General features: G+C 47.6%; 1 protein-coding gene across 2 annotated transcripts in view; it reads left to right on the forward strand.

The window, feature by feature from the left end:
* PTPN4 (protein tyrosine phosphatase non-receptor type 4) overlaps positions 1 to 26032 on the forward strand; it is a 67403-nt gene that overhangs the window by 38553 nt on the left and 2818 nt on the right. Inside the window, exons 13-23 of one of the 2 annotated variants that reach the window (XM_072122036.1) lie at positions 2644 to 2712; positions 9110 to 9244; positions 10131 to 10286; positions 11893 to 12031; positions 13932 to 14015; positions 14120 to 14176; positions 14260 to 14416; positions 14512 to 14678; positions 14859 to 14949; positions 15081 to 15142; positions 16275 to 16421. In XM_072122036.1, coding sequence (XP_071978137.1) covers positions 2644 to 2712; positions 9110 to 9244; positions 10131 to 10286; positions 11893 to 12031; positions 13932 to 14015; positions 14120 to 14176; positions 14260 to 14416; positions 14512 to 14678; positions 14859 to 14949; positions 15081 to 15142; positions 16275 to 16421 — 1264 coding nt within the window. The remainder of the gene's footprint in view (positions 1 to 2643; positions 2713 to 9109; positions 9245 to 10130; positions 10287 to 11892; positions 12032 to 13931; positions 14016 to 14119; positions 14177 to 14259; positions 14417 to 14511; positions 14679 to 14858; positions 14950 to 15080; positions 15143 to 16274; positions 16422 to 26032) is intronic. The other variant, XM_072122037.1, reaches the window with a different exon arrangement.

Below are 26032 nucleotides of genomic sequence, written 5' to 3' on the forward strand. Positions count from 1 at the left end.
AAGGTCTGGATGGCGCCTGTGTACCCGATTGCTTCCATCATGTGTCACACCATGTGCCGCCATCATCTTCATTCATAAGGGTCACACATATCACTGCTGCTTGACAGGACCAAGTGTTCTGGCACAGAGTCCATGTCTAAAAATTCTCACATCTAAAGTCAGCGACCCGGTCACATACTTCTCTTATAATCTCCCGATCACTGAAGAGAGGACATTTTCAGTAGTAATCTACCCCCCTCCCTCATCCTTCTCTGTCTAGTAGTGACACCCGAGACGAGGCTGGGCACCTGCTACTTACCAGCCTCATCTCTTATATATTCTGTTGGCTTACTATGTAACATTGCATTTTAAGAGAGTGTTTCTCCTAGTGGTGGTGTATGATCTGTATGTAGTGACCTCCCCCTAGTGGTGGTGTATAATCTGCATGTAGTGATCTCCTCCTAGTGGTGGTGTATGATCTGTATGTAGTGAGCTCCCCCTAGTGGTGGTGTATAATCTGTATGTAGTGAGCTCCCCCTAGTGGTGGTGTATAATCGGTATGTAGTGATCTCCCCCTAGTGGTAGTGCATAATCTGTATGTAGTGAGCTCCCCCTAGTGGTGGTGTATAATCTGTATGCAGTGATCTCTCCCTACTGGTGGTGTATAATCTGTATGTAGTGATCTCCCCCTAGTGGTGGTTTATAATCTGTATGTAGTGATCTCCCCCTAGTGGTGGTGTATAATCTGTATGTAGTGAGCTCCCCCTAGTGGTGGAGTATAATCTGTATGTAGTGAGCTCCCCCTAGTGGTGGTGTATAATCTATGCAGTGAGCTCCCCCTAGTGGTGGTGTATAATCTATGCAGTGAGCTCCCCCTAGTGGTGGTTTATAATCTGTATGTAGTGAGCTCCCCCTAGTGGTGGTGTATAATCTGTATGTAGTGAGCTCCTCCTAGTGGTGGTGTATAATCTGTATGTAGTAAGCTCCCCCTAGTGGTGGTATATAATCTGTATGTAGTGAGCTCCCCCTAGCGGTGGTGTATAATCTGTATGTAGTGAGCTCCCCCTAGTGGTGGTGTATAATCTGTATGTAGTGATCTCCCCCTAGTGGTGGTATATAAACTGTATCTAGAGAGCTCCCCCTAGTGGTGGTGTATAATCTGTATGTAGTGAGGAGCCCCCCCTAGTGCTGGTGTATAATCTGTATGTAGTGAGCTCTTCCTAGTGGTGGTGTATAATCTGTATGTAGTGAGCCCCCCTAGTGGTGGTGTATAATCTGTATGTAGTGAGCTCCCCCTAGTGGTGGTGTATAATCTGTATGTAGTGAGCTCCCCCTAGTGGTGGTGTATAATCTGTATGTAGTGATCTCCCCCTATTGGTGGTGTATAATCTGTATGTAGTGATCTCCCCCTAGTGGTGGTGTATAATCTGTATGTAGTGATCTCCCCCTATTGGTGGTGTATAATCTGTATGTAGTGAGCTCCCCCTAGTGGTGGTGTATAATCTGTATGTAGTGATCTCCCCCTATTGGTGGTGTATAATCTGTATGTAGTGATCTCCCCCTAGTGGTGGTGTATAATCTGTATGTAGTGATCTCCCCCTATTGGTGGTGTATAATCTGTATGTAGTGATCTCCCCCTAGTGGTGGTGTATAATTTATATGTAGTGAGCTCCCCCTAGTGTTGGTGAATAATCTGTATGTAGTGATCTCCCCCTAGTGGTAGTGTATAATCTGTATGTAGTAAGCTCCCCCTAGTGGTGGTGTATAATCTGTATGTAGTGAGCTCCTCCTAGTGGTGGTGTATAATCTGTATGTATTGAGCTCCGCCTAGTGGTGGTGTATAATCTGTATGTAGTGATCTCCCCCTAGTGGTGGTGTATAATCTGTATGTAGTGAGCTCCCCCTAGTGGTGGTATATAATCTGTATGTAGTGAGCTCCCCCTAGTGGTGGTGTATAATCTGTATGTAGTGATCTCCCCCTAGTGGTGGTATATAAACTATCAAGTGAGCTCCCCCTAGTGGTGGTCTATAATCTGTATGTAGTGAGCTCCCCCTAGTAGTGGTATATAAACTGTATCTAGAGAGCTCCCCCTAGTGGTGGTGTATAATCTGTATGTAGTGAGCTCCCCCTAGTGGTGGTGTATAATCTGTATGTAGTGAGCTCCCCCTAGTGGTGGTGTATAATCTGTATGTAGTGAGCTCCCCCTAGTGGTGGTGTATAATCTGTATGTAGTGAGCTCCCCCTAGTGGTGGTGTATAATCTGTATGTAGTGAGCTCCCCCTAGTGGTGGTGTATAATCTGTATGTAGTGAGCTCCCCCTAGTGGTGATGTATAATCTGTATGTAGTGAGCTCCCCCTAGTGGTGGAGTATAATCTGTATGTAGTGATCTCCTCCTAGTGGTGGTGTATAATCTGTATGTAGTGATCTCCCCCTAGTGGTGATGTATAATCTGTATGTAGTGAGCTCCCCCTAGTGGTGGTGTATAATCTGTATGTAGTGAGCTCCCCCTAGTGGTGATGTATAATCTGTATGTAGTGAGCTCCCCCTAGTGGTGGAGTATAATCTGTATGTACAGTGTAATGGCCTGACCTTTGTTCTGCCATCACTCCTGCAGTGCCCCATCTGTTGGTTGTTGGTAATATCTTTGCCCTTGTCATTGCAGCGGGAGGACAGAGGTGCAGTCCGTGCAGTATGGGAAGGAGAAGGCCAATAAGGACAGAGTGTTTGCTAGGTAAGACTGCTCTAGTGCCAGTCGCTGCCAGGCTTCATTGGTGGTCAGTGATGAATTCTTATTTTTACAACCCTGTGGTTATGGTCTGGGAGACGATGTGCTCAGGATGAGCAGGTGATAAAGGGACGCAAACAAGAATATAACTACTATAATACTTCTCCTATGTACCGGAATATAACTACTATAATAATGCCCCCTATGTACCGGAATATAACTACTATAATAATGCCCCCTATGTACAAGAATATAACTACTATAATACTGCCCCCTGTGTACAAGAATATAACTACTATAATACTGCCCCCTATGTACAAGAATATAACTACTATAATACTGCCCCCTATGTACAAGAATATAACTACTATAATACTTCTCCTATGTACAAGAATATAACTACTATAATACTGCCCCCTATGTACAGGAATATAACTACTATAATACTGCCCCCTATGTACAAGAATATAACTACTATAATACTTCTCCTATGTACAAGAATATAACTACTATAATACTGCCCCCTATGTACAGGAATATAACTACTATAATACTGCCCCCTATGTACCGGAATATAACTACTATAATACTTCTCCTATGTACAAGAATATAACTACTATAATACTGCCCCCTATGTACAAGAATATAACTACTATAATATTGCCCCCTATGTACCGGAATATAACTACTATAATAATGCCCCCCATGTACAAATATATAACTACTATAATACTGCCCCCTATGTACAAGAATATAACTACTATAATACTGCCCCCTATGTATAAGAATATAACTACTATAATACTGCCCCCTATGTACAAGAATATAACTACTATAATACTGCCCCCTATGTACAAGAATATAACTACTATAATACTGCCCCCTATGTATAGGAATATAACTACTATAATACTGCCCCCTATGTACAAGAATATAACTACTATAATACTGCCCCCTATGTACAAGAATATAACTACTATAATGCTGCCCCCTATGTATAGGAATATAACTACTATAATACTGCCCCCTATGTACAAGAATATAACTACTATAATACTGCCCCCTATGTACAAGAATATAACTACTATAATACTGCCCCCTATGTACAAGAATATAACTACTATAATACTGCCCCCTATGTATAGGAATATAACTACTATAATACTGCCCCCTATGTACAAGAATATAACTACTATAATACTGCCCCCTATGTATAGGAATATAACTACTATAATACAGCCCCATATGTACAAGAATATAACTACTATAATACTGCCCCCTATGTACAAGAATATAACTACTATAATACTGCCCCCTATGTACAAGAATATAACTACTATAATACTGCCCCCTATGTACAAGAATATAACTACTATAATACTGCCCCCTATGTACAGGAATATAAATAATTACTTTAATACTGCCCTCTATGTACAAGAATATAACTACTATAATACTGCCCCCTATGTACAAGAATATAACTACTATAATACTGCTCCCTATGTACAAGAATATAACTACTATAATACTGCTCCCTATGTACAAGAATATAACTACTATAATACTGCCCCCTATGTACAGGAATATAACTACTATAATACTGCCCCCTATGTACAAGAATATAACTACTATAATACTGCCCCCTATGTACAAGAATATAACTACTATAATACTGCCCCATATGTACAAGAATATAACTACTATAATACTGCCCCTATGTACAAGAATATAACTACTATAATACTGCCCCCTATGTACAAGAATATAACTACTATAATACTGCCCCCTATGTACAAGAATATAACTACTATAATACTGCCCCCTATGTACAGGAATATAAATAATTACTATAATACTGCCCCCTATGTACAAGAATATAACTACTAAAATACTGCTCCCTATGTACAAGAATATAACTACTATAATACTGCCCCCTATGTACAGGAATATAACTACTATAATACTGCCCTATGTACACGAATATAACTACTATAATACTGCCCCCTATGTACAAGAATATAACTACTATAGTACTGCCCCTATGTACAAGAACATAACTACTATAATACTGCCCCTATGTACAAGAATATAACTACTATAATACTGTCCCCTATGTACAGGAATATAACTACTATAATACTGCCCCTATGTACAAGAACATAACTACTATAATACTGCCCCCTATGTACAAGAATATAACTACTATAATACCGCTCCCTATGTACAAGAATATAACTACTATAATACTGCCCCCTATGTACAAGACTATAACTACTATAATACTGCCCCCTATGTACAAGAATATAACTACTATAATACTGCCTCCTATGTACAAGAATATAACTACTATAATACTGCTCCCTATGTACAAGAATATAACTACTATAATACTGCCCCCTATGTACAGGAATATAACTACTATAATACTGCCCCCTATGTACAAGAATATAACTACTATAATACTGCCCCCTATGTACAGGAATATAACTACTATAATACTGCTCCCTATGTACAAGAATATAACTACTATAATACTGTCCCCTATGTACAGGAATATAACTACTATAATACTGCTCCCTATGTACAAGAATATAACTACTATAATACTGCCTCCTATGTATAGGAATATAACTACTATAATACTGCCCCCTATGTACAGGAATATAACTACTATAATACTGCCCCCTATGTACAAGAATATAACTACTATAATACTGTCCCCTATGTACAAGAATGTAACTACTATAATACTGCCCCTATGTACAGGAATATAACTACTATAATACTGCCCCCTATGTACAAGAATATAACTACTATAATACTGCCCTGTATAGTATACATGTGGATCCATGTATAGGATGTTGCAGTGTGTGATGTGTATATGGAGATGAATGTATTTGTACCATTTCTCTCTCTGTTGTGACACTTGATGTATTTACCCTTCGGTTCCTGTCTCTGGGTAGTGGAGGGTTAATAGCGGAGGTTTGGGCTTGTGGTGACTTCTATACTTGCTGCTGCACAGGAAATACAGAAGCCTGTGTGTTAGCAGCGGCTCCGGCTCAGTGCGGGGTCATCCTGACATAATACACAGGACCCCGGCTACTCATGGAGGTCCAATGCACCCAGCAGGTGAGTCCAGTGCCAGGACAATGGAGTCCGGTTCTGATATCACTATCCTGTGTTTCTTTTAGTTTTGTGATTTGCTTGATCAGAAATCCTTTTAATCTGATCTAATCCCAAAATAATCCTGAAACTCCTGTGCATTATCTGACCCTGACAGCACCCGCCGGTCCAATCAGTGCATAGACCCGGGCGATGGGGATTATAGAGATGTGCTGGTCTAGGCCTTTGGGGCGTGAAGAATATTATAATCTGTCAATAATGTTGTGTTCTTGATGCCGGATTATCAGAGTTTGGTCTGTGTGATAGAGCTGCAGGTTACCTCTGCCGCCCCTCCACCTCTGCCGCCCCTCCACCTCTGCCGCCCCTCCACCTCTGCCGCCCCTCCACCTCTGCCGCCCCTCCACCTCTGCCGCCCCTCCGCCCCTGCCGCCCCTCCGCCCCTACCGCCCTGCCGCCCTTCCGCCCCTCCGCTCCTCCGCCCCTGCCGCTCCTCCGCCCCTCTGCCCCTGCCGCCCCTCTGCCCCTGCCGCCCCTCCGCCCTTGCCGCTCCTACGCCCCTGCCGCTCCTCCGCCCCTCTGCCCCTGCCGCCCCTCTGCCTGTGCCGCCCCCCCCTGCCTCTGCCGCCCCCCCCTGCCTCTGCCGCCCCCCCCCCTGCCTGTGCCGCCCCCCCCTGCCTGTGCCGCCCCCCCTGCCTGTGCCGCCCCCCCTGCCTCTGCCGTCCCCCCCCCCCTGCCTCTGCTACCCGACCCCAGCCAACCCCCCCCCCCCCCCCCCTGCCTCTGCTAGCCGACCCCCCCCCCCCTGCCTCTGCTAGCCGACCCCCCCCCCCCGGTGGGCAGCAATTCCGTAGAACTACAAGACAGAGGAGTTTTCATCTCTGGGTTCTTCCAGTTTTCTGCGTTTGTTTTCACTCCCCTCCTGCACATGTGGATTGTTCCAGAGGCTTCTTATCTGCGGGACACATTGTACTTCCTATTGTCACCAATAATATCCGGTGCCGTGTGCCGAAAACAACTTTGAAATGTGGTGGCATTGGCAAAAAAACAACAGCTGCGCCATTTTCTGATGGGCTTTATTTTCGTGTCCTCCAGCGCGCGGTCCAGATGACTCTTCCTTCTGGGTCGCCACAGAGATCACACATTTATATAGTCTGGTTGTATGTCCTCCCAGTCAGGTTCAGGTTCCACCACAGCACCTAACAGGTTAACTGAGGTCCATAGACAACGCCACCAGCGGACGACTTATTTATACATCGTGTGTTAAACAGTTTTAGTGCCCCCACAGCTTAGAGCCCCCCGATCCTATACCGATGCAGAGAAGCTGCTAATGTTTGTGTTCTACAATGCACAGAAATTTATAGTTTTTGTTACATGAATATGATTTACATGCCTCTTATAGAAAAATTAAGAACCGAGAACTTCACAAGGCAGAAAGACGAATGTGGTTGCTCCTCATCTATCACGGTTGGGATCTTCACTGTGACTACTAGGGTCTTCACTGTTACTGCTGAGTTCACCACTGTGACTACTAGGGTCTTCACTGTTACTGCTGAGTTCACCACTGTGACTACTGGGGTCTTCACTGTGACTACTAGGGTCTTCACTGTGACTACTAGGGTCTTCACTGTGACTACTGGGGTCTTCACTGTGACTACTGGGGTCTTCACTGTGACTGCTGGGTTCACCACTGTGACTACTGGGGTCTTCACTGTGACTGCTGGGTTCACCACTGTGACTACTGGGGTCTTCACTGTGACTGCTGGGGTCTTCACTGTGACTGCTGGGGTCTTCACTGTGACTGCTGGGGTCTTCACTGTGACTGCTGGGGTCTTCACTGTGACTGCTTGGTTCACCACTGTGGCTACTGAGGTCTTCACTGTGACTGCTGGGGTCTTCACTGTGACTGCTGGGGTCTTCACTGTGACTGCTGGGGTCTTCACTGTGACTGCTGGGTTCACCACTGTGGCTACTGAGGTCTTCACTGTGGCTACTGAGGTCTTCACTGTGGCTACTGAGGTCTTCACTGTGGCTACTGGGGGGCACCTCTGTGGCTACTGGGGGGCACCTCTGTGGCTGCATTTACGATTTATAGCAGTAGCAAAATTACAGTGATGGAAGTAGCAATGTAAATAATTTTATGTTTGGGGGTCACCACAACATCGTCACCTTCTTTTTTTGGTGACTGCACTGTTACTGGTTTATTCTGTGTTACTGTTGGGATTCATAACGTTTTCTGATTCACCTTTATTAACAATTTGGAGACATTTATCTTCCGCTGGCACTTTGAGCGGCCGTGCTGCACCCAATGAGCTATTGCACCCTGAACATTCACTGGCAATAGGGAGCGCACAGAACCCCCACACCGGCCCACACCCCCTTCATATCATATAATACAATACTATACGTTTATTTAGTGTTTAACCAGGTTTTTTATATATATATAATTTTTTTTTTTTTTTAAAGAAAGTATACAGTAATTAGAAATGTTGGAAATATTAGTTTTTCCTTTTATAATATCTACACTTATTATTGTGGTAATGTGACAGATGGGGCGGCACTTACACCAAATGTGTGTTTTGGGACATAAACTTGTAATGGAACCAGCGTTGTCTTTGTATAACTTTGTTACCGTCGTCGTCTTTGTTACCGTAGAGCACGATACACACGCAGAGCAGAGTAACGCATCAGGGGTACAGGGGGTGGGGAGATGCTGGTTACAGACCCCTGTGATGCTGCAGTTACAATGACCATGGCATCTAAGAGGTGTAAGAGCAGGAATCTGTGTTTTCACAGTCCTGACCACCAGAGCGGCGCTCTCCGATACAGCTGAGGGCATGCAGTGACAGCTCCAGCTCTGTACATGAGCTGATTAGCTCGTTACAGTGTTTCAGTGTGTCGTTTTTGAGGGGAGGTGAATGTGACAGGTCAGGGGGAGGTCCACCTGTGCTTTCCCTTTCAATCTCTCTGTGATATTGAACATTGATAAGATAAGACGTCTTGTATTTTGGTCTGTGGTTGCGTGGGAGGTGTCGCCCATGAGAGGACGGAGATGAGAAAAGTGATGACAGAGCGCAGTCTGCAAGCCGGGAGGTTGTCAGTGTGGGGTGTGTGGCTATAGTGCGATACCCCTTCAATAGGGGCCTGACATTGTGCATCACTGCGTCAGGTTCGGTCTCTGGTTGCGCCATTGCCAGTCCTTACTGTCGTTGCGGCATTGTGTTCTCAGTCTATGGCGGGGCTCACAGAGCAGATCTGACACTTGATGGTTCTCTCTCCCCAGGTCTCCAAGTAAACCATTGTCCCGTAAACTGGTCAGCGACATGGACTGGGAGGTGGTGAGCCGGAGCTCGCTGTCCAATGAGAGGCTGGAGACCCAGAGCCTGCCGTCCCGCTCACCCCCTGGGAGCCCAAATCAGTACGTAGCCAATTACCGTATGAATGTACACAGCGCACCGCAGGGTAATGAGGACCCTACACTAGATATCCCGGGTTACTGCCATAAGTACAGGGACCCCAGGAAAGCTGGTTCACTGCTCCCAGTGTTATGTGTTGTCCCTGGAGAGATGTGTAATCAGACCCTTGTGTTTGTTGCGAGTAGCAGCAGGACTGTGAAATATGGATTTATATTCTCCAAGTGCACTTGGGGTGTTTATTCTCCAAGTGCACTTGGGGTGGGTACTCACACTGCTGTGCTCTATGCTCTCTGGAGCCGGTGGTAGGTATTGTCCTTGGAAAGATTTATAATCGGATGTTGTGTATGATGTTAGTAGCAGCAGTACTGTTAAGTATGGATTTATATTGAAGAATTGTTGTGTGTCCTCACACTTCTGTCAGCTCTTAGCATCCAGCTGCTCCACAGCTCCTCTCTCCTGAGTGACTGCTGCAGTGTTCAGCCAGGATCCTCATACAGCTTCTACTCAGAAGGGAGGGAATGCATTACTGTACAGTGCTGCAGCAGTGTAAGGGCACGCCCCCAATGCCCTTGGAGAGGCTACAATCTTGGAATATAAATACTGCCATTTTACAGTCCTGCTGCTACTAACAGCAACATACAAATGGTCACATCTACTGACAGGTTCCCTTACTATGCAGAGTTATCATTCTGGGGTCTCTGAATACTGATGCATGACTTTAACAGGGGGTTACCATGGCTGTCACTCACCTTACCTGTAAGCAGATATAAGTATATAAAGCATTAAGCCTTTGACAGCTCTTCGGGAGGGGATGATGGAAGTTTTCCTGCTTGTGTTCTCTTGGTTGTTCTTTGGTGCTGATCTTCTAAGCAGGATTTTCTATTGCAGCCGGAATGCCACGTTCACTCAGGAAGGCACCCGGATTCGGCCATCCTCTGTCGGGCACCTGGTAGAGCACATAGTCCACACTTCTCCAAAAGTCTTCACAAATCATAGATCGCCATCCTCTACACAGGCCAACAGCATCATCCTTGACTCCCCACAGTAAGTCTAACAAGTAATGGAGTTTACTAGTCAGTCACCTTTCCAGGATCCAGGATTGTCCTGGCTGTAACCTTTTCTCTTCTGCTCTCATCATGGTGATGAAAAGCAATAAGGTACATAGAACTGTTCAGCTCTGAATGTTGGCAGAAGATCAAGAGAACTGTGCAGCTGTGACTATAAGGACAGGGTCGAGAGAACTGTGCAGCTGTGACTATAAGGACAGGGTCGAGAGAACTGTGCAGCTGTAACTTTAACGAGGGTATAGAGAGAACTGTGCAGCTGTGACTATAAAGAGGATATAGAGAGAACTGTGCAGCTGTGACTATAATGAGATATAGAGAACTGCAGATGTGACTATAAAGAGAGAACTGTGAATATGTGAGTATAAGGAGAAAATATAGTACTAGTTAGATGTGGCTATAAGAATGGAATAGAGAACTATGCAGGTGTGGCTATAAGGAGGTGATAGAGAGAACTATTTAGCTGTTACTATAAGGATGGGATAGAGAGAACTATCCAGCTGTGGCTATAAGGAGGGAGTAGAGAGAACTGTACAGCTGCGACCATAAGGAGGGATTAGAGAGAACTGTGAAGCTGTGGCTATAAGGAGGGGATAGAGGGAACTGTGCGCCTTTGGCTGTAAGGAGGGGATAGAGGGAAACTCTGCAGCTGTGGCTATAAGGAGGCGATAGAGAGAACTCTGCAGCTTTGGCTGTAAGGAGGGGGTAGAGGGAAATGTGCAGCTTTGGCTGTAAAGAGGGGATATAGGGAACTGTGTGGCTATAAGAAAAGGGATGGAGGGAACTGTGCAGCTGTGGCTGTAAGGAGGGGATAGAGGGAACTGTGCAGTTGTGACTGGAGGGAGAGTATGGAGAGAACTGTGAAGCTGTGACTATAAGCGGGGATAGAGAGAATTGTGCAGCTGTGACTATAGAGGCAATAGAAGAAACTGCGCAGCTGTAACTAAGGAAGGAATAGAGGAAACTGCAGCTGTGACTATAAGGAGGGGATAGAGAGAACTGTGCAGCTGTGACTAAGGAGGGGATAGAGGATACTGCAGCTGTGGCTGTAATAAAAGGGATAGAGGGAACTGTGCAACTTTGGCTGTAAGGAGGGAATAGAGGGAACTGTGCAGCTTTGGCTGTATGGAGGGGATAGAGGGAACTGTGCAGCTGTGGCTATAAGGAGGGGATCTCAGCAGTTCTGTATCTATTTGTTCACACTGGCAGATAGGTTCTTCTGATTTTTTTCGCTAAACTCCAGTTGGATGCATTTCATTTGCACTGATACATTGTAACAAACTTCCAGAAGAGATGTGTGCTGCTGATGTGCCTCCTGGAACCTGGGTCTTGTTGATTTGCTTTCCTTAAGAATATAATTCCTCACCTCGATGCATGTGCGGCCTCTTACTCCTTCTCTTTGAGTGTAATAAGAAAACCTCCTCCTCTGCTTCTGTCTTTTTGCCTTTTGCTGTAGTTTTGTGGAGATTTGAGGCTGCAGTGTTTCATAGAGTGAACATGTCTCCTGCTGTGTACTGCACATCTCCCAGCATGTCCTGCTTGTTCAGTGTCTGCTCTGCTTTATTACATGTTCTCCTTCTTCACAGATCACAAGATTACTCTGTGGGGGGCCCCCCGCCTGCGCTGCCCCCAAAACAGTCCAAGAAGAGCAGCTCCAACCAGATCTACCAGTCCCAGGAGCTGGACAACCACGTGAGCGAGGGCTGGTCACCTGAGAGGTGCACGGTGAGTGGCGCAGCTTTCGCTTCCTCTCCTGCTCTTTATGGAAACCATTGTACAACGTGATGATCACTTCTGCTTCCTCTGCTCGGAGCGGAGCAGGGAACCCCAATGTAACCGGACATAGAGATCAACTTGTGTCAAGTGCAGTCAGATATTTATCTAGTTCCGTTGCTGAGTCCTCTTCATACACAGGTGGAGTTTGGTGCATATTGCAGCAAACACCCACCCCTAATAATCCCGGTCGGTGCTTGCACCGATTGCAGCTATTAAGTCTTCTGTTGCTGGCTGCGCGTGGGCACCACCATCTTTGACCTGATCGTTGCTCCCCCGAACATCATCGGGGGGCGGCGATCGGTTGCCATGACAGCCTCGGATCTTCGTCAGACCCGAGGCTGTCTGGATTCTGAAGATTTGTTACGATAAGCCAGTGGCTCATTGTAATGTATACTGTGCAAGAATGCCATATACTGCGGTACAGTGGTTTCACAAAAAAATTACCCCTCCCCACCACGCCCCACCCCGTACACACGAAGTATGAAAAAGTTATTAGCGTCAGAATTTTTTTTTTATTTTTCCTGTACATTTGTTTAACTTTTGAAAACGTGTGAAAAAACCTGTATAAATCTGGTATCACTGTGATCGTACCGAACCAAAGAATAAAGCAGAGGTGTTATTTGGAGCGCACAGTGAAAGTCGTAAAAAGTGGGGCCACGAGAACGTGACCCGAGCGTGTTTTTTCCCCAATTTTTCCACATTTGGAATTTTTTTCCAGCTTCCCAGTACACCGCATGGAATAATAAATAATGAGACGAAGTAAAATGTGTTACGCACAAAATAAGCCCTCATAAAAAATTAAAAGTTATGGATTTTGAAGGTGGAGAGCGAGAAGGGGTTAAAGGAGTGGTCACACAGCTCTCTGTGTCCAGGATGTATATGTAGTTTGGCGGTCACCAAACTTCCCCATACACAGACCTTCAACTTTCAAAAAATGCTAAGTTTCTGGGAAAGCTGGGTAACCATCAAGCTACAGGATGCACTGGTGTCTCCGAGATTTCCTGGCTACTTACAGGGGTCGTCCATTTTCAGCAAATAATTGATATTGTTTGTGTAAGGAAAAGTTATACAATTTTCCAATATACTTTCTATATCAATTCCTCAGAGTTTTCTAGATCTCTGCTTGCTGTCCTTCTACAGAAAGCTTCTTACTTCCAGTGGATATTATCTGTCCATGGTGATGTGATAGACAGGCAGGTGCACGAGCCGGTGGTATCTCACAACTCCTATTACTCCTAATAGTGCACCTGCATGTCCATCACATCTCCATGGACAGATATCTATCCACTGGATGTAAACATAGAAGCTATATTCTATAGAATGACAGCAAGCAGAGATCTAGAACACCATGATGAATTGATACAGAAAGTACATTGGACAATTGTATAACTTTATTACACAAGTTATATCAATTATTTACTGAAAGTGGCCAAACCCTTTAATGGAAATATGTGTTCCCTCCCTCTCCCTCAGCGCTCCCAGTGTCCTGCTCCCCCTGTCACTGCCGCACCCCTGTTTGTTTACAGCAGCACCTCTGCTCTGACAACACCGCCCTGCCTGGCACCCGTCCCAACGCTGCAGCAGGCACTGGGACAGGAGACAGGTGGAGTTGCCAGGTTGTTGGAGTAGTGATCTGCTCCATTACATCTCATTGGAGTGGTCACCCAGCTTTCCCGTACATCCACCAGTTTTGTTCCGCACAACATCAATGGAACCATTTGTACCCAGAGGCTGACGGTCTATCCCGGCCTCGTCCTGTGTACGCAGCACCAAGAAAAGGGGAATATAACGGAACATAATATCTCCACACAGATATGATATATTCAGGATCTTCTCTAAATTCTTGCAGCCCAATGGCTTCGTACCCCACGACAATCTGGTTCTGATTAGAATGAGACCGGACGAGAATGGGAGATTTGGATTCAATGTTAAGGTAAGAGGCTCTGTGGCCCCTGGTTGTCAGTAATGTGGCTCTATGCATCCGGTCCTGGGACACCAGGGGGTCTCCGTCTCCGCTGACTTGTGGTTCTTTTGCAGGGTGGCTATGATCAGAAGATGCCGGTCATCGTGTCACGTGTGGCTCCAGGAACCTCGGTATGTGGCTCTTGTATTTTATTTTACACTATCCCGGTCTATTCTTGGACGTCTTGTAATGCTGACCCCTTTTTCTTGCACAGGCCGATCTGTGTGTCCCCCGTCTGAATGAAGGGGATCAGGTTGTACTGATCAATGGACGGGATATTTCGGAGCACACGCACGATCAGGTCGTTATGTTCATAAAGGCGAGCTGTGAGAGGCATTCTGGGGAGCTGGTGCTTCTGGTGCGACCCAACGGTGAGTGCCATATCCCCCTCTATGTGGTAAGTACAGGGGGTGGTCCTGAGACCCCCGAGTCATGTGACCTGACAGTGTGGTGTCTCCCTCCTCAGCGGTTTATGACATAGTAGAAGAGCGGATAGAGAACGAGCCGGACTTCCAGTACATCCCAGAGAAGAGTCGGCTGGACAGCGTGCACTCGGATGATGATGTTCTGAGGGAATCCATGATCCAGCTGGCGGAGGGGCTGCTGAACGGGAGCGTCCTGGCACAGTTTGATGTAAGAAGGCGAAACCTCCCCTAATACATCATCTAAGGGGGGCAACATCCCCTTATTCTCCATCACTGGGGGGCCACCACCCCTCGTACACCTCCACCTGAGGGTGCTGCACGTTCTTTGTTCCATTACACGTCATTTACACTTTGCACAATCTCTTATTTTCCTCTACTTCCTATTTAGCAACTGTACCGGAAGAAGCCGGGGATGACCATGTCTTGTGCCAAATTACCTCAGAATATTTCCAAAAATCGATACAGAGACATTTCGCCTTGTAAGTAATAAACCGCTGTGTGAACGAGATGTTAGTCAGGTTTACCCCGGGAGCAGCCATGTGGGTTTCTAGTCCGTAAAAAGTGATTTTGCCTCCTCCTAACCTCCCGCTTTGTGTTCTTGTCTCTGCAGATGATGCTACACGGGTCATACTGAACGGGAGCGACGACTACATCAATGCAAATTATATCAATGTGAGTGCGGAAGAGATTTGGCACCACCAGAAGAGAACTGCAGGGAGTGATAGTCTGCAGGTTGATGTCCTCATAGCCAGGGATGGGGGCAAGGCAATATGGTGCCCTAAGTGGACAGTGACGCCTTCCCCCAATAATATATAGCAAAATGCCACAATACTTAACCCCGGGACAAACATACATATTACAATTATATGAACATAGATTGTGCCCTGAATGTGTATGCGCTGGTGCACATGGCTATGACCCGGAGAGCAGGTCCTATTCCGACTCAGTATCTTCTCCAGAAATGGGGGTGTGAGAAGACCTCACATGCAGATCACAGACCTCAAACCAAAAAAAGACATTGGGGCACATTTACTTACCTGGTCCGTTCGCGATCCAGCGGCGCGTTCTCTGCGCTGGATTCGGGTCCGGCCGGGATTCATCAATGCAGTTCCTCCGCCGTCCACCAGGTGGCGCTGCTGCGCTGAAGTCCGCTGGAATGCCTCGAAATACACCGGCCTACCCAGGATGAAGGTGAGTGAAATTTTCGCGACACAATTTTTTTTTTAAATGCGGCGGTTTTTCCGAATACGTCGGGTTTTCGTTCGGCCACGCCCCCCGATTTCCGTCGCGCGCATGCCGGCGCCGATGCGCCAAATTCCGATCGCGTGCGCCAAAAACCCGGGGCAATTCAGGTACAATCGGCGCAAAACGGAAATATTCGGGTAACACGTCGGGAAAACGCGAATCGGGCCCTTAGTAAATGACCCCCAATGTGTGTGGCGTGTAGACAGCCTTTGATATACAGTAATATACACAGTGTATAACACTGGCTGCACAGAGCACAGCAGTGTGAGGACACAAAGGTCTGATCTCTCCAGAGACCGTATATAACACTGTATGGTTTCCTTGTAGTGATGATCACATGTGGCTGCTGACAGGTTCTCTAGAGTCGGTGCCCGTGTAACTCACATCTACATGGCTGCAGTTTCCGTGCTGTTCTTGACCTTGGGGGTGGGGAATGATGTGGGGAGATCCGGGTCTCTGCTTTCACGTTCCCTGTTGATGCCCTGAGGGGGGATTGATGTGCGCCAGCCCCCACCTGCCCTGTGATATCACATGTACAATAACTTCTTATTCTCTGCAGATGGAGATCCCGTCCTCCAGTATAATCAACCGGTACATCGCCTGCCAGGGTCCGCTGCCAAATACCTGCTCCGACTTCTGGCAGATGACCTGGGAGCAGGGCTCGGCCATGGTGGTCATGCTCACCACGCAGGTGGAGCGGGGGAGGGTACGTACTCTCCAACAAATCTTATACTGCCTGATATATATCAGTCCTGCATCCTGCTCACACAGCTGAGGGTCCGTCACAGTGCAGGAATCGTCAGCATGAGCTGAGTATAGGGAATACTAAACCGATCCATTGTAACAGACCCCCAGGTACAGAGAATACTACACTGATCCATTGTAACAGACCCACAGGTATGAAGAATACTATACTGATCCATTGTAACAGATCACTGGGTCTAGGGAATACTACACTGATTCATTGTAAAAGACCCCCGGGTAGGGAAAGTACTCACTAATCCATTGTAACAAACCCGCAGCTGTAGAGTTGTACACTAATCCATTGTAACAGACCCACTGTTATGGAGAATACTACACTGATCCATTGTAACAGATCCCCAGGTATGGAGAGCTCTACACTGATCCATTGTACCAGAACCTCAGCTTTATGTTATGGTTATTTAACAAAATTGAGATCAATATCAGACCAACAGGCAGTCCGACACCCACCAGCCATGTGATTTGAATATCTGCAGTGGTCCCATCACCTGTTTTCATTTATAAATAAGCTTGTGTGCTACTGCAGTACCGGGCTCAGGCACTATAGATTGTATGGTGCTGTGCTGTAGTACCGGGCTCAGTCACTATAGATTGTATGGTGCTGTGCTGTAGTACCAGGCTCAGGCACTATAGATTGTATGGTGCTGTGCTGTAGTACCAGGCTCAGGCACTATAGATTGTATGGTGCTGTGCTGTAGTACCAGGCTCAGGCACTATAGATTGTATGGTGCTGTGCTGTAGTACCAGGCTCAGACACTATAGATTGTATGGTGCTGTGCTGTAGTACTGGGCTCAGGCACTATAGATTGTATGGTGCTGTGCTGTAGTACCGGGCTCAGTCACTATAGATTGCATGGTGCTGTGCTGTAGTACCAGGCTCAGGCACTATAGATTGTATGGTGCTGTGCTGTAGTACCAGGCTCAGGCACTATAGATTGTATGGTGCTGTGCTGTAGTACCGGGCTCAGTCACTATAGATTGTATGGTGCTGTGCTGTAGTACCAGGCTCAGGCACTATAGATTGTATGGTGCTGTGCTGTAGTACCAGGCTCAGGCACTATAGATTGTATGGTGCTGTGCTGTAGTACCGGGCTCAGGCACTATAGATTGTATGGTGCTGTGCTGTAGTACTGGGCTCAGGCACTATAGATCGTATGGTGCTGTGCTGTAGTACCGGGCTCAGGCACTATAGATCGTATGGTGCTGTGCTGTAGTACCGGGCTCAGGCACTATAGATTGTATGGTGCTGTGCTGTAATACCAGGCTCAGGCACTATAGATTGTATGGTGCTGTGCTGTAGTACTGGGCTCAGCCACTATAGATTGTATGGTGCTGTGCTGTAGTACCGGGCTCAGGCACTATAGATTGTATGGTGCTGTGCTGTAGTACTGGGCTCAGGCACTATAGATTGTATGGTGCTGTGCTGTAGTACTGGGCTCAGCCACTATAGATTGTATGGTGCTGTGCTGTAGTACCGGGCTCAGTCACTATAGATCGTATGGTGCTGTGCTGTAGTACTGGGCTCAGTCACTATAGATTGTATGGCTCTGTGCTGTAGTACCGGGCTCAGTCACTATAGATCGTATGGTGCTGTGCTGTAGTACCGGGCTCAGGCACTATAGATTGTATGGTGCTGTGCTGTAGTACCAGGCTCAGACACTATAGATTGTATGGTGCTGTGCTGTAGTACCGGGCTCAGTCACTATAGATCGTATGGTGCTGTGCTGTAGTACCGGGCTCAGGCACTATAGATTGTATGGTGCTGTGCTGTAGTACTGGGCTCAGGCACTATAGATTGTATGGTGCTGTGCTGTAGTACCGGGCTCAGTCACTATAGATCGTATGGTGCTGTGCTGTAGTACCGGGCTCAGGCACTATAGATTGTATGGTGCTGTGCTGTAGTACCAGGCTCAGACACTATAGATTGTATGGTGCTGTGCTGTAGTACCGGGCTCAGTCACTATAGATCGTATGGTGCTGTGCTGTAGTACTGGGCTCAGGCACTATAGACCGTATGGTGCTCTGCTGTAGTACCGGGCTCAGGCACTATAGATTGTATGGTGCTGTGCTGTAGTACCGGGCTCAGGCACTATAGATTGTATGTTGCTGTGCTGTAGTACCGGGCTCAGTCACTATAGATTGTATGGTGCTGTGCTGTAGTACTGGGCTCAGTCACTATAGATCGTATGTTGCTGTGCTGTAGTACCGGGCTCAGGCACTATAGATCGTATGGTGCTGTGCTGTAGTACTGGGCTCAGGCACTATAGATTGTATGGTGCTGTGCTGTAGTACCGGGCTCAGGCACTATAGATCGTATGGCTCTGTGCTGTAGTACCGGGCTCAGGCACTATAGATCGTATGGTGCTGTGCTGTAGTACTGGGCTCAGGCACTATAGATTGTATGGTGCTGTGCTGTAGTACCGGGCTCAGGCACTATAGATTGTATGGCGCTGTGCTGTGGTATCAGGCTCGGTCACTATAGATCGTATGGCTCTGTGCTGTAGTACCGGGCTCAGCCACTATAGATTGTATGGTGCTGTGCTGTGGTATCAGGCTCAGTCACTATAGATTGTATGGTGCTGTGCTGTAGTACCAAGCTCAGGCACTATAGATTGTATGGTGCTGTGCTGTAGTACTGGGCTCAGTCACTATAGATCGTATGGTGCTGTGCTGTAGTACCGGGCTCAGGCACTATAGATTGTATGGTGCTGTGCTGTAGTACTGGGCTCAGGCACTATAGATTGTATGGTGCTGTGCTGTAGTACCGGGCTCAGTCACTATAGACCGTATGGTGCTCTGCTGTAGTACCGGGCTCAGGCACTATAGATTGTATGGTGCTGTGCTGTAGTACCGGGCTCAGGCACTATAGATTGTATGGTGCTGTGCTGTAGTACCGGGCTCAGGCGCTATAGATCGTATGGTGCTGTGCTGTAGTACTGGGCTCAGGCACTATAGATTGTATGGTGCTGTGCTGTAGTACTGGGCTCAGTCACTATAGATTGTATGGTGCTGTGCTGTAGTACTGGGCTCAGGCACTATAGATCGTATGGTGCTGTGCTGTAGTACTGGGCTCAGTCACTATAGATTGTATGGTGCTGTGCTGTAGTACCGGGCTCAGGCGCTATAGATCGTATGGTGCTGTGCTGTAGTACTGGGCTCAGGCACTATAGATTGTATGGTGCTGTGCTGTAGTACTGGGCTCAGTCACTATAGATTGTATGGTGCTGTGCTGTAGTACTGGGCTCAGGCACTATAGATCGTATGGTGCTGTGCTGTAGTACTGGGCTCAGGCACTATAGATCGTATGGTGCTGTGCTGTAGTACTGGGCTCAGGCACTATAGATTGTATGGTGCTGTGCTGTAGTACTGGGCTCAGGCACTATAGATTGTATGGTGCTGTGCTGTAGTACTGGGCTCAGGCACTATAGATTGTATGGTGCTGTGCTGTAGTACCGGGCTCAGGCACTATAGATCGTATGGCTCTGTGCTGTAGTACCGGGCTCAGGCACTATAGATCGTATGGTGCTGTGCTGTAGTACTGGGCTCAGGCACTATAGATTGTATGGTGCTGTGCTGTAGTACCGGGCTCAGGCACTATAGATTGTATGGTGCTGTGCTGTAGTACCGGGCTCAGGCACTATAGATTGTATGGTGCTGTGCTGTAGTACCGGGCTCAGTCACTATAGACCGTATGTTGCTGTGCTGTAGTACCGGGCTCAGTCACTATAGACCGTATGTTGCTGTGCTGTAGTACCGGGCTCAGGCACTATAGATCGTATGGTGCTGTGCTGTAGTACCAGGCTCAGGCACTATAGATTGTATGGTGCTGTGCTGTAGTACCAGGCTCAGGCACTATAGATTGTATGGTGCTGTGCTGTAGTACCGGGCTCAGGCACTATAGATCGTAATGGTGCTGTGCTGTAGTACCGGGCTCAGGCACTATAGATTGTATGGTGCTGTGCTGTAGTACCAGGCTCAGGCACTATAGATTGTATGGTGCTGTGCTGTGGTATCAGGCTCAGTCACTATAGATCGTAATGGTGCTGTGCTGTAGTACCGGGCTCAGGCACTATAGATTGTATGGTGCTGTGCTGTAGTACCGGGCTCAGGCACTATAGATTGTATGGTGCTGTGCTGTGGTATCAGGCTCAGTCACTATAGATCGTAATGGTGCTGTGCTGTAGTACCGGGCTCAGGCACTATAGATTGTATGGTGCTGTGCTGTAGTACCGGGCTCAGGCACTATAGATCGTATGGTGCTGTGCTGTAGTACTGGGCTCAGTCACTATAGATTGTATGGTGCTGTGCTGTAGTACCGGGCTCAGGCACTATAGATTGTATGGTGCTGTGCTGTAGTACCGGGCTCAGTCACTATAGATCGTATGTTGCTGTGCTGTAGTACCGGGCTCAGGCACTATAGATCGTATGTTGCTGTGCTGTAGTACCGGGCTCAGGCACTATAGATTGTATGGTGCTGTGCTGTAGTACTGGGCTCAGGCACTATAGATCGTATGGTGCTGTGCTGTAGTACTGGGCTCAGTCACTATAGATTGTATGGTGCTGTGCTGTAGTACTGGGCTCAGGCACTATAGATTGTATGTTGCTGTGCTGTAGTACCGGGCTCAGTCACTATAGATTGTATGGTGCTGTGCTGTAGTACCGGGCTCAGGCACTATAGATCGTATGGTGCTGTGCTGTAGTACCGGGCTCAGGCACTATAGATCGTATGGTGCTGTGCTGTAGTACTGGGCTCAGGCACTATAGATCGTATGGCGCTGTGCTGTGGTATCAGGCTCAGGCACTATAGATCGTATGGCGCTGTGCTGTAGTACTGGGCTCAGTCACTATAGATTGTATGGTGCTGTGCTGTAGTACCGGGCTCAGGCACTATAGATTGTATGTTGCTGTGCTGTAGTACTGGGCTCAGTCACAATAGACCGTATGTTGCTGTGCTGTAGTACCGGGCTCAGGCACTATAGATTGTATGGTGCTGTGCTGTAGTACTGGGCTCAGTCACTATAGATCGTATGGTGCTGTGCTGTAGTACTGGGCTCAGTCACTATAGATTGTATGGTGCTGTGCTGTAGTACCGGGCTCAGGCACTATAGATTGTATGGTGATGTGCTGTAGTACTGGGCTCAGTCACTATAGATCGTATGGCGCTGTGCTGTGGTATCAGGCTCGGTCACTATAGATCGTATGGTGCTGTGCTGTAGTACTGGGCTCAGGCACTATAGATTGTATGGTGCTGTGCTGTAGTACTGGGCTCAGTCACTATAGATTGTATGGTGCTGTGCTGTAGTACCGGGCTCAGGCACTATAGATTGTATGGTGCTGTGCTGTATTACCGGGCTCAGTCACAATAGACCGTATGTTGCTGTGCTGTAGTACCGGGCTCAGTCACTATAGATCGTATGGTGCTGTGCTGTAGTACTGGGCTCAGCCACTATAGATCGTAATGGTGCTGTGCTGTAGTACCGGGCTCAGGCACTATAGATTGTATGGTGCTGTGCTGTAGTACCGGGCTCAGGCACTATAGATTGTATGGTGCTGTGCTGTAGTACTGGGCTCAGTCACTATAGATTGTATGGTGCTGTGCTGTAGTACTGGGCTCAGGCACTATAGATTGTATGGTGCTGTGCTGTAGTACCAGGCTCAGGCACTATAGATCGTATGGTGCTGTGCTGTAGTACTGGGCTCAGGCACTATAGATTGTATGGTGCTGTGCTGTAGTACCAGGCTCAGGCACTATAGATCGTATGGTGATGTGCTGTAGTACTGGGCTCAGTCACTATAGATCGTATGGTGCTCTGCTGCAGTACCGGGCTCAGGCACTATAGATTGTATGGTGCTGTGCTGTAGTACCGGGCTCAGGCACTATAGATTGTATGGTGCTGTGCTGTAGTACCGGGCTCAGTCACTATAGATTGTATGGCGCTGTGCTGTAGTACTGGGCTCAGTCACTATAGATTGTATGGTGCTGTGCTGTAGTACCGGGCTCAGGCACTATAGATTGTATGGTGCTGTGCTGTAGTACCGGGCTCAGGCACTATAGATCGTATGGTGCTGTGCTGTAGTACCGGGCTCAGTCACTATAGATTGTATGGTGCTGTGCTGTAGTACCGGGCTCAGTCACTATAGATCGTATGGTGCTGTGCTGTAGTACCGGGCTCAGGCACTATAGATTGTATGGTGCTGTGCTGTAGTACTGGGCTCAGGCACTATAGATTGTATGTTGCTGTGCTGTAGTACCAGGCTCAGGCACTATAGATTGTATGGTGCTGTGCTGTAGTACCAGGCTCAGGCACTATAGATTGTATGGTGCTGTGCTGTAGTACTGGGCTCAGGCACTATAGATTGTATGGTGCTGTGCTGTAGTACCGGGCTCAGGCACTATAGATCGTATGGCGCTGTGCTGTGGTATCAGGCTCAGTCACTATAGATCGTATGGCGCTGTGCTGTAGTACCGGGCTCAGGCACTATAGATCGTATGGCGCTGTGCTGTGGTATCAGGCTCAGTCACTATAGATCGTATGGCGCTGTGCTGTAGTACCGGGCTCAGGCACTATAGATTGTATGGTGCTGTGCTGTAGTACCGGGCTCAGTCACTATAGATTGTATGGTGCTGTGCTGTAGTACCGGGCTCAGTCACTATAGATTGTATGGTGCTGTGCTGTAGTACCGGGCTCAGTCACTATAGATTGTATGGTGCTGTGCTGTAGTACTGGGCTCAGGCACTATAGATTGTATGTTGCTGTGCTGTAGTACCGGGCTCAGTCACTATAGATTGTATGGTGCTGTGCTGTAGTACCGGGCTCAGGCACTATAGATTGTATGGTGATGTGCTGTAGTACTGGGCTCAGTCACTATAGATTGTATGGTGCTGTGCTGTAGTACCAGGCTCAGGCACTATAGATCGTATGGTGCTGTGCTGTAGTACTGGGCTCAGTCACTATAGATTGTATGGTGCTGTGCTGTAGTACCAGGCTCAGGCACTATAGATCGTATGGTGCTGTGCTGTAGTACTGGGCTCAGTCACTATAGATTGTATGGTGCTGTGCTGTAGTACCGGGCTCAGGCACTATAGATTGTATGGTGCTGTGCTGTAGTACTGGGCTCAGGCACTATAGATTGTATGGTGCTGTGCTGTAGTACTGGGCTCAGTCACTATAGATTGTATGGTGCTGTGCTGTAGTACTGGGCTCAGGCACTATAGATTGTATGGCGCTGTGCTGTAGTACTGGGCTCAGTCACTATAGATTGTATGGTGCTGTGCTGTAGTACTGGGCTCAGGCACTATAGATTGTATGGTGCTGTGCTGTAGTACTGGGCTCAGTCACTATAGATTGTATGGTGCTGTGCTGTAGTACCGGGCTCAGGCACTATAGATTGTATGGCGCTGTGCTGTAGTACTGGGCTCAGTCACTATAGATTGTATGGTGCTGTGCTGTAGTACTGGGCTCAGACACTATAGATTGTATGGCGCTGTGCTGTGGTATCAGGCTCGGTCACTATAGATCGTATGGTGCTGTGCTGTAGTACTGGGCTCAGTCACTATAGATTGTATGGTGCTGTGCTGTAGTACCAGGCTCAGGCACTATAGATTGTATGGTGCTGTGCTGTAGTACTGGGCTCAGTCACTATAGATTGTATGGTGCTGTGCTGTAGTACCGGGCTCAGGCACTATAGATTGTATGGTGCTGTGCTGTATTACCGGGCTCAGTCACAATAGACCGTATGTTGCTGTGCTGTAGTACCGGGCTCAGTCACTATAGATCGTATGGTGCTGTGCTGTAGTACTGGGCTCAGCCACTATAGATCGTAATGGTGCTGTGCTGTAGTACCGGGCTCAGGCACTATAGATTGTATGGTGCTGTGCTGTAGTACCGGGCTCAGGCACTATAGATTGTATGGTGCTGTGCTGTAGTACTGGGCTCAGTCACTATAGATTGTATGGTGCTGTGCTGTAGTACCAGGCTCAGGCACTATAGATCGTATGGTGCTGTGCTGTAGTACCGGGCTCAGGCACTATAGATCGTATGGTGCTGTGCTGTAGTACTGGGCTCAGTCACTATAGATCGTATGGTGCTCTGCTGTAGTACCGGGCTCAGGCACTATAGATTGTATGGTGCTGTGCTGTAGTACCGGGCTCAGGCACTATAGATTGTATGGTGATGTGCTGTAGTACTGGGCTCAGTCACTATAGATCGTATGGTGCTGTGCTGTAGTACCGGGCTCAGGCACTATAGATTGTATGGTGCTGTGCTGTAGTACTGGGCTCAGGCACTATAGATTGTATGTTGCTGTGCTGTAGTACCAGGCTCAGGCACTATAGATTGTATGGTGCTGTGCTGTAGTACCAGGCTCAGGCACTATAGATTGTATGGTGCTGTGCTGTAGTACTGGGCTCAGGCACTATAGATTGTATGGTGCTGTGCTGTAGTACCGGGCTCAGGCACTATAGATCGTATGGCGCTGTGCTGTGGTATCAGGCTCAGTCACTATAGATCGTATGGCGCTGTGCTGTAGTACCGGGCTCAGGCACTATAGATCGTATGGCGCTGTGCTGTGGTATCAGGCTCAGTCACTATAGATCGTATGGCGCTGTGCTGTAGTACCGGGCTCAGCCACTATAGATCGTATGGCGCTGTGCTGTAGTACCGGGCTCAGTCACTATAGATCGTATGGCGCTGTGCTGTAGTATCGGGCTCAGGCACTATAGATCGTATGGCGCTGTGCTGTAGTACCAGGCTCAGTCACTATAGATCGTATGGCGCTGTGCTGTAGTACCGGGCTCAGTCACTATAGATCGTATGGCGCTGTGCTGTAGTACCGGGCTCAGGCACTATAGATCGTATGGCGCTGTGCTGTAGTACTGGGCTCAGTCACTATAGATCGTATGGCGCTGTGCTGTAGTACCGGGCTCAGGCACTATAGATTGTATGGTGCTGTGCTGTAGTACCGGGCTCAGGCACTATAGATCGTATGGTGCTGTGCTGTAGTACTGGGCTCAGTCACTATAGATTGTATGGTGCTGTGCTGTAGTACCGGGCTCAGTCACTATAGATCGTATGGTGCTGTGCTGTAGTACTGGGCTCAGGCACTATAGATTGTATGGTGCTGTGCTGTAGTACTGGGCTCAGTCACTATAGATCGTATGGTGCTGTGCTGTAGTACTGGGCTCAGTCACTATAGATCGTATGGCGCTGTGCTGTTGTACTGGGCTCAGTCACTATAGATCGTATGGCGCTGTGCTGTAGTACCAGGCTCAGGCACTATAGACCGTATGGTGCTGTGCTGTAGTACCGGGCTCAGGCACTATAGATCGTATGGCGCTGTGCTGTAGTACCAGGCTCAGGCACTATAGACCGTATGGTGCTGTGCTGTAGTACCGGGCTCAGGCACTATAGATCGTATGGCGCTGTGCTGTGGTATCAGGCTCAGTCACTATAGATTGTATGGCGCTGTGCTGTAGTACCGGGCTAAGCCAATATAGATCGTATGGCGCTGTGCTGTAGTACTGTAAGGCTCTGTGCCTCTCCTAAAGGAGATCCC

Source organism: Engystomops pustulosus, chromosome 8 (genome assembly GCF_040894005.1).
Source record: "Engystomops pustulosus chromosome 8, aEngPut4.maternal, whole genome shotgun sequence".
NCBI lineage: Eukaryota > Metazoa > Chordata > Amphibia > Anura > Leptodactylidae > Engystomops > Engystomops pustulosus.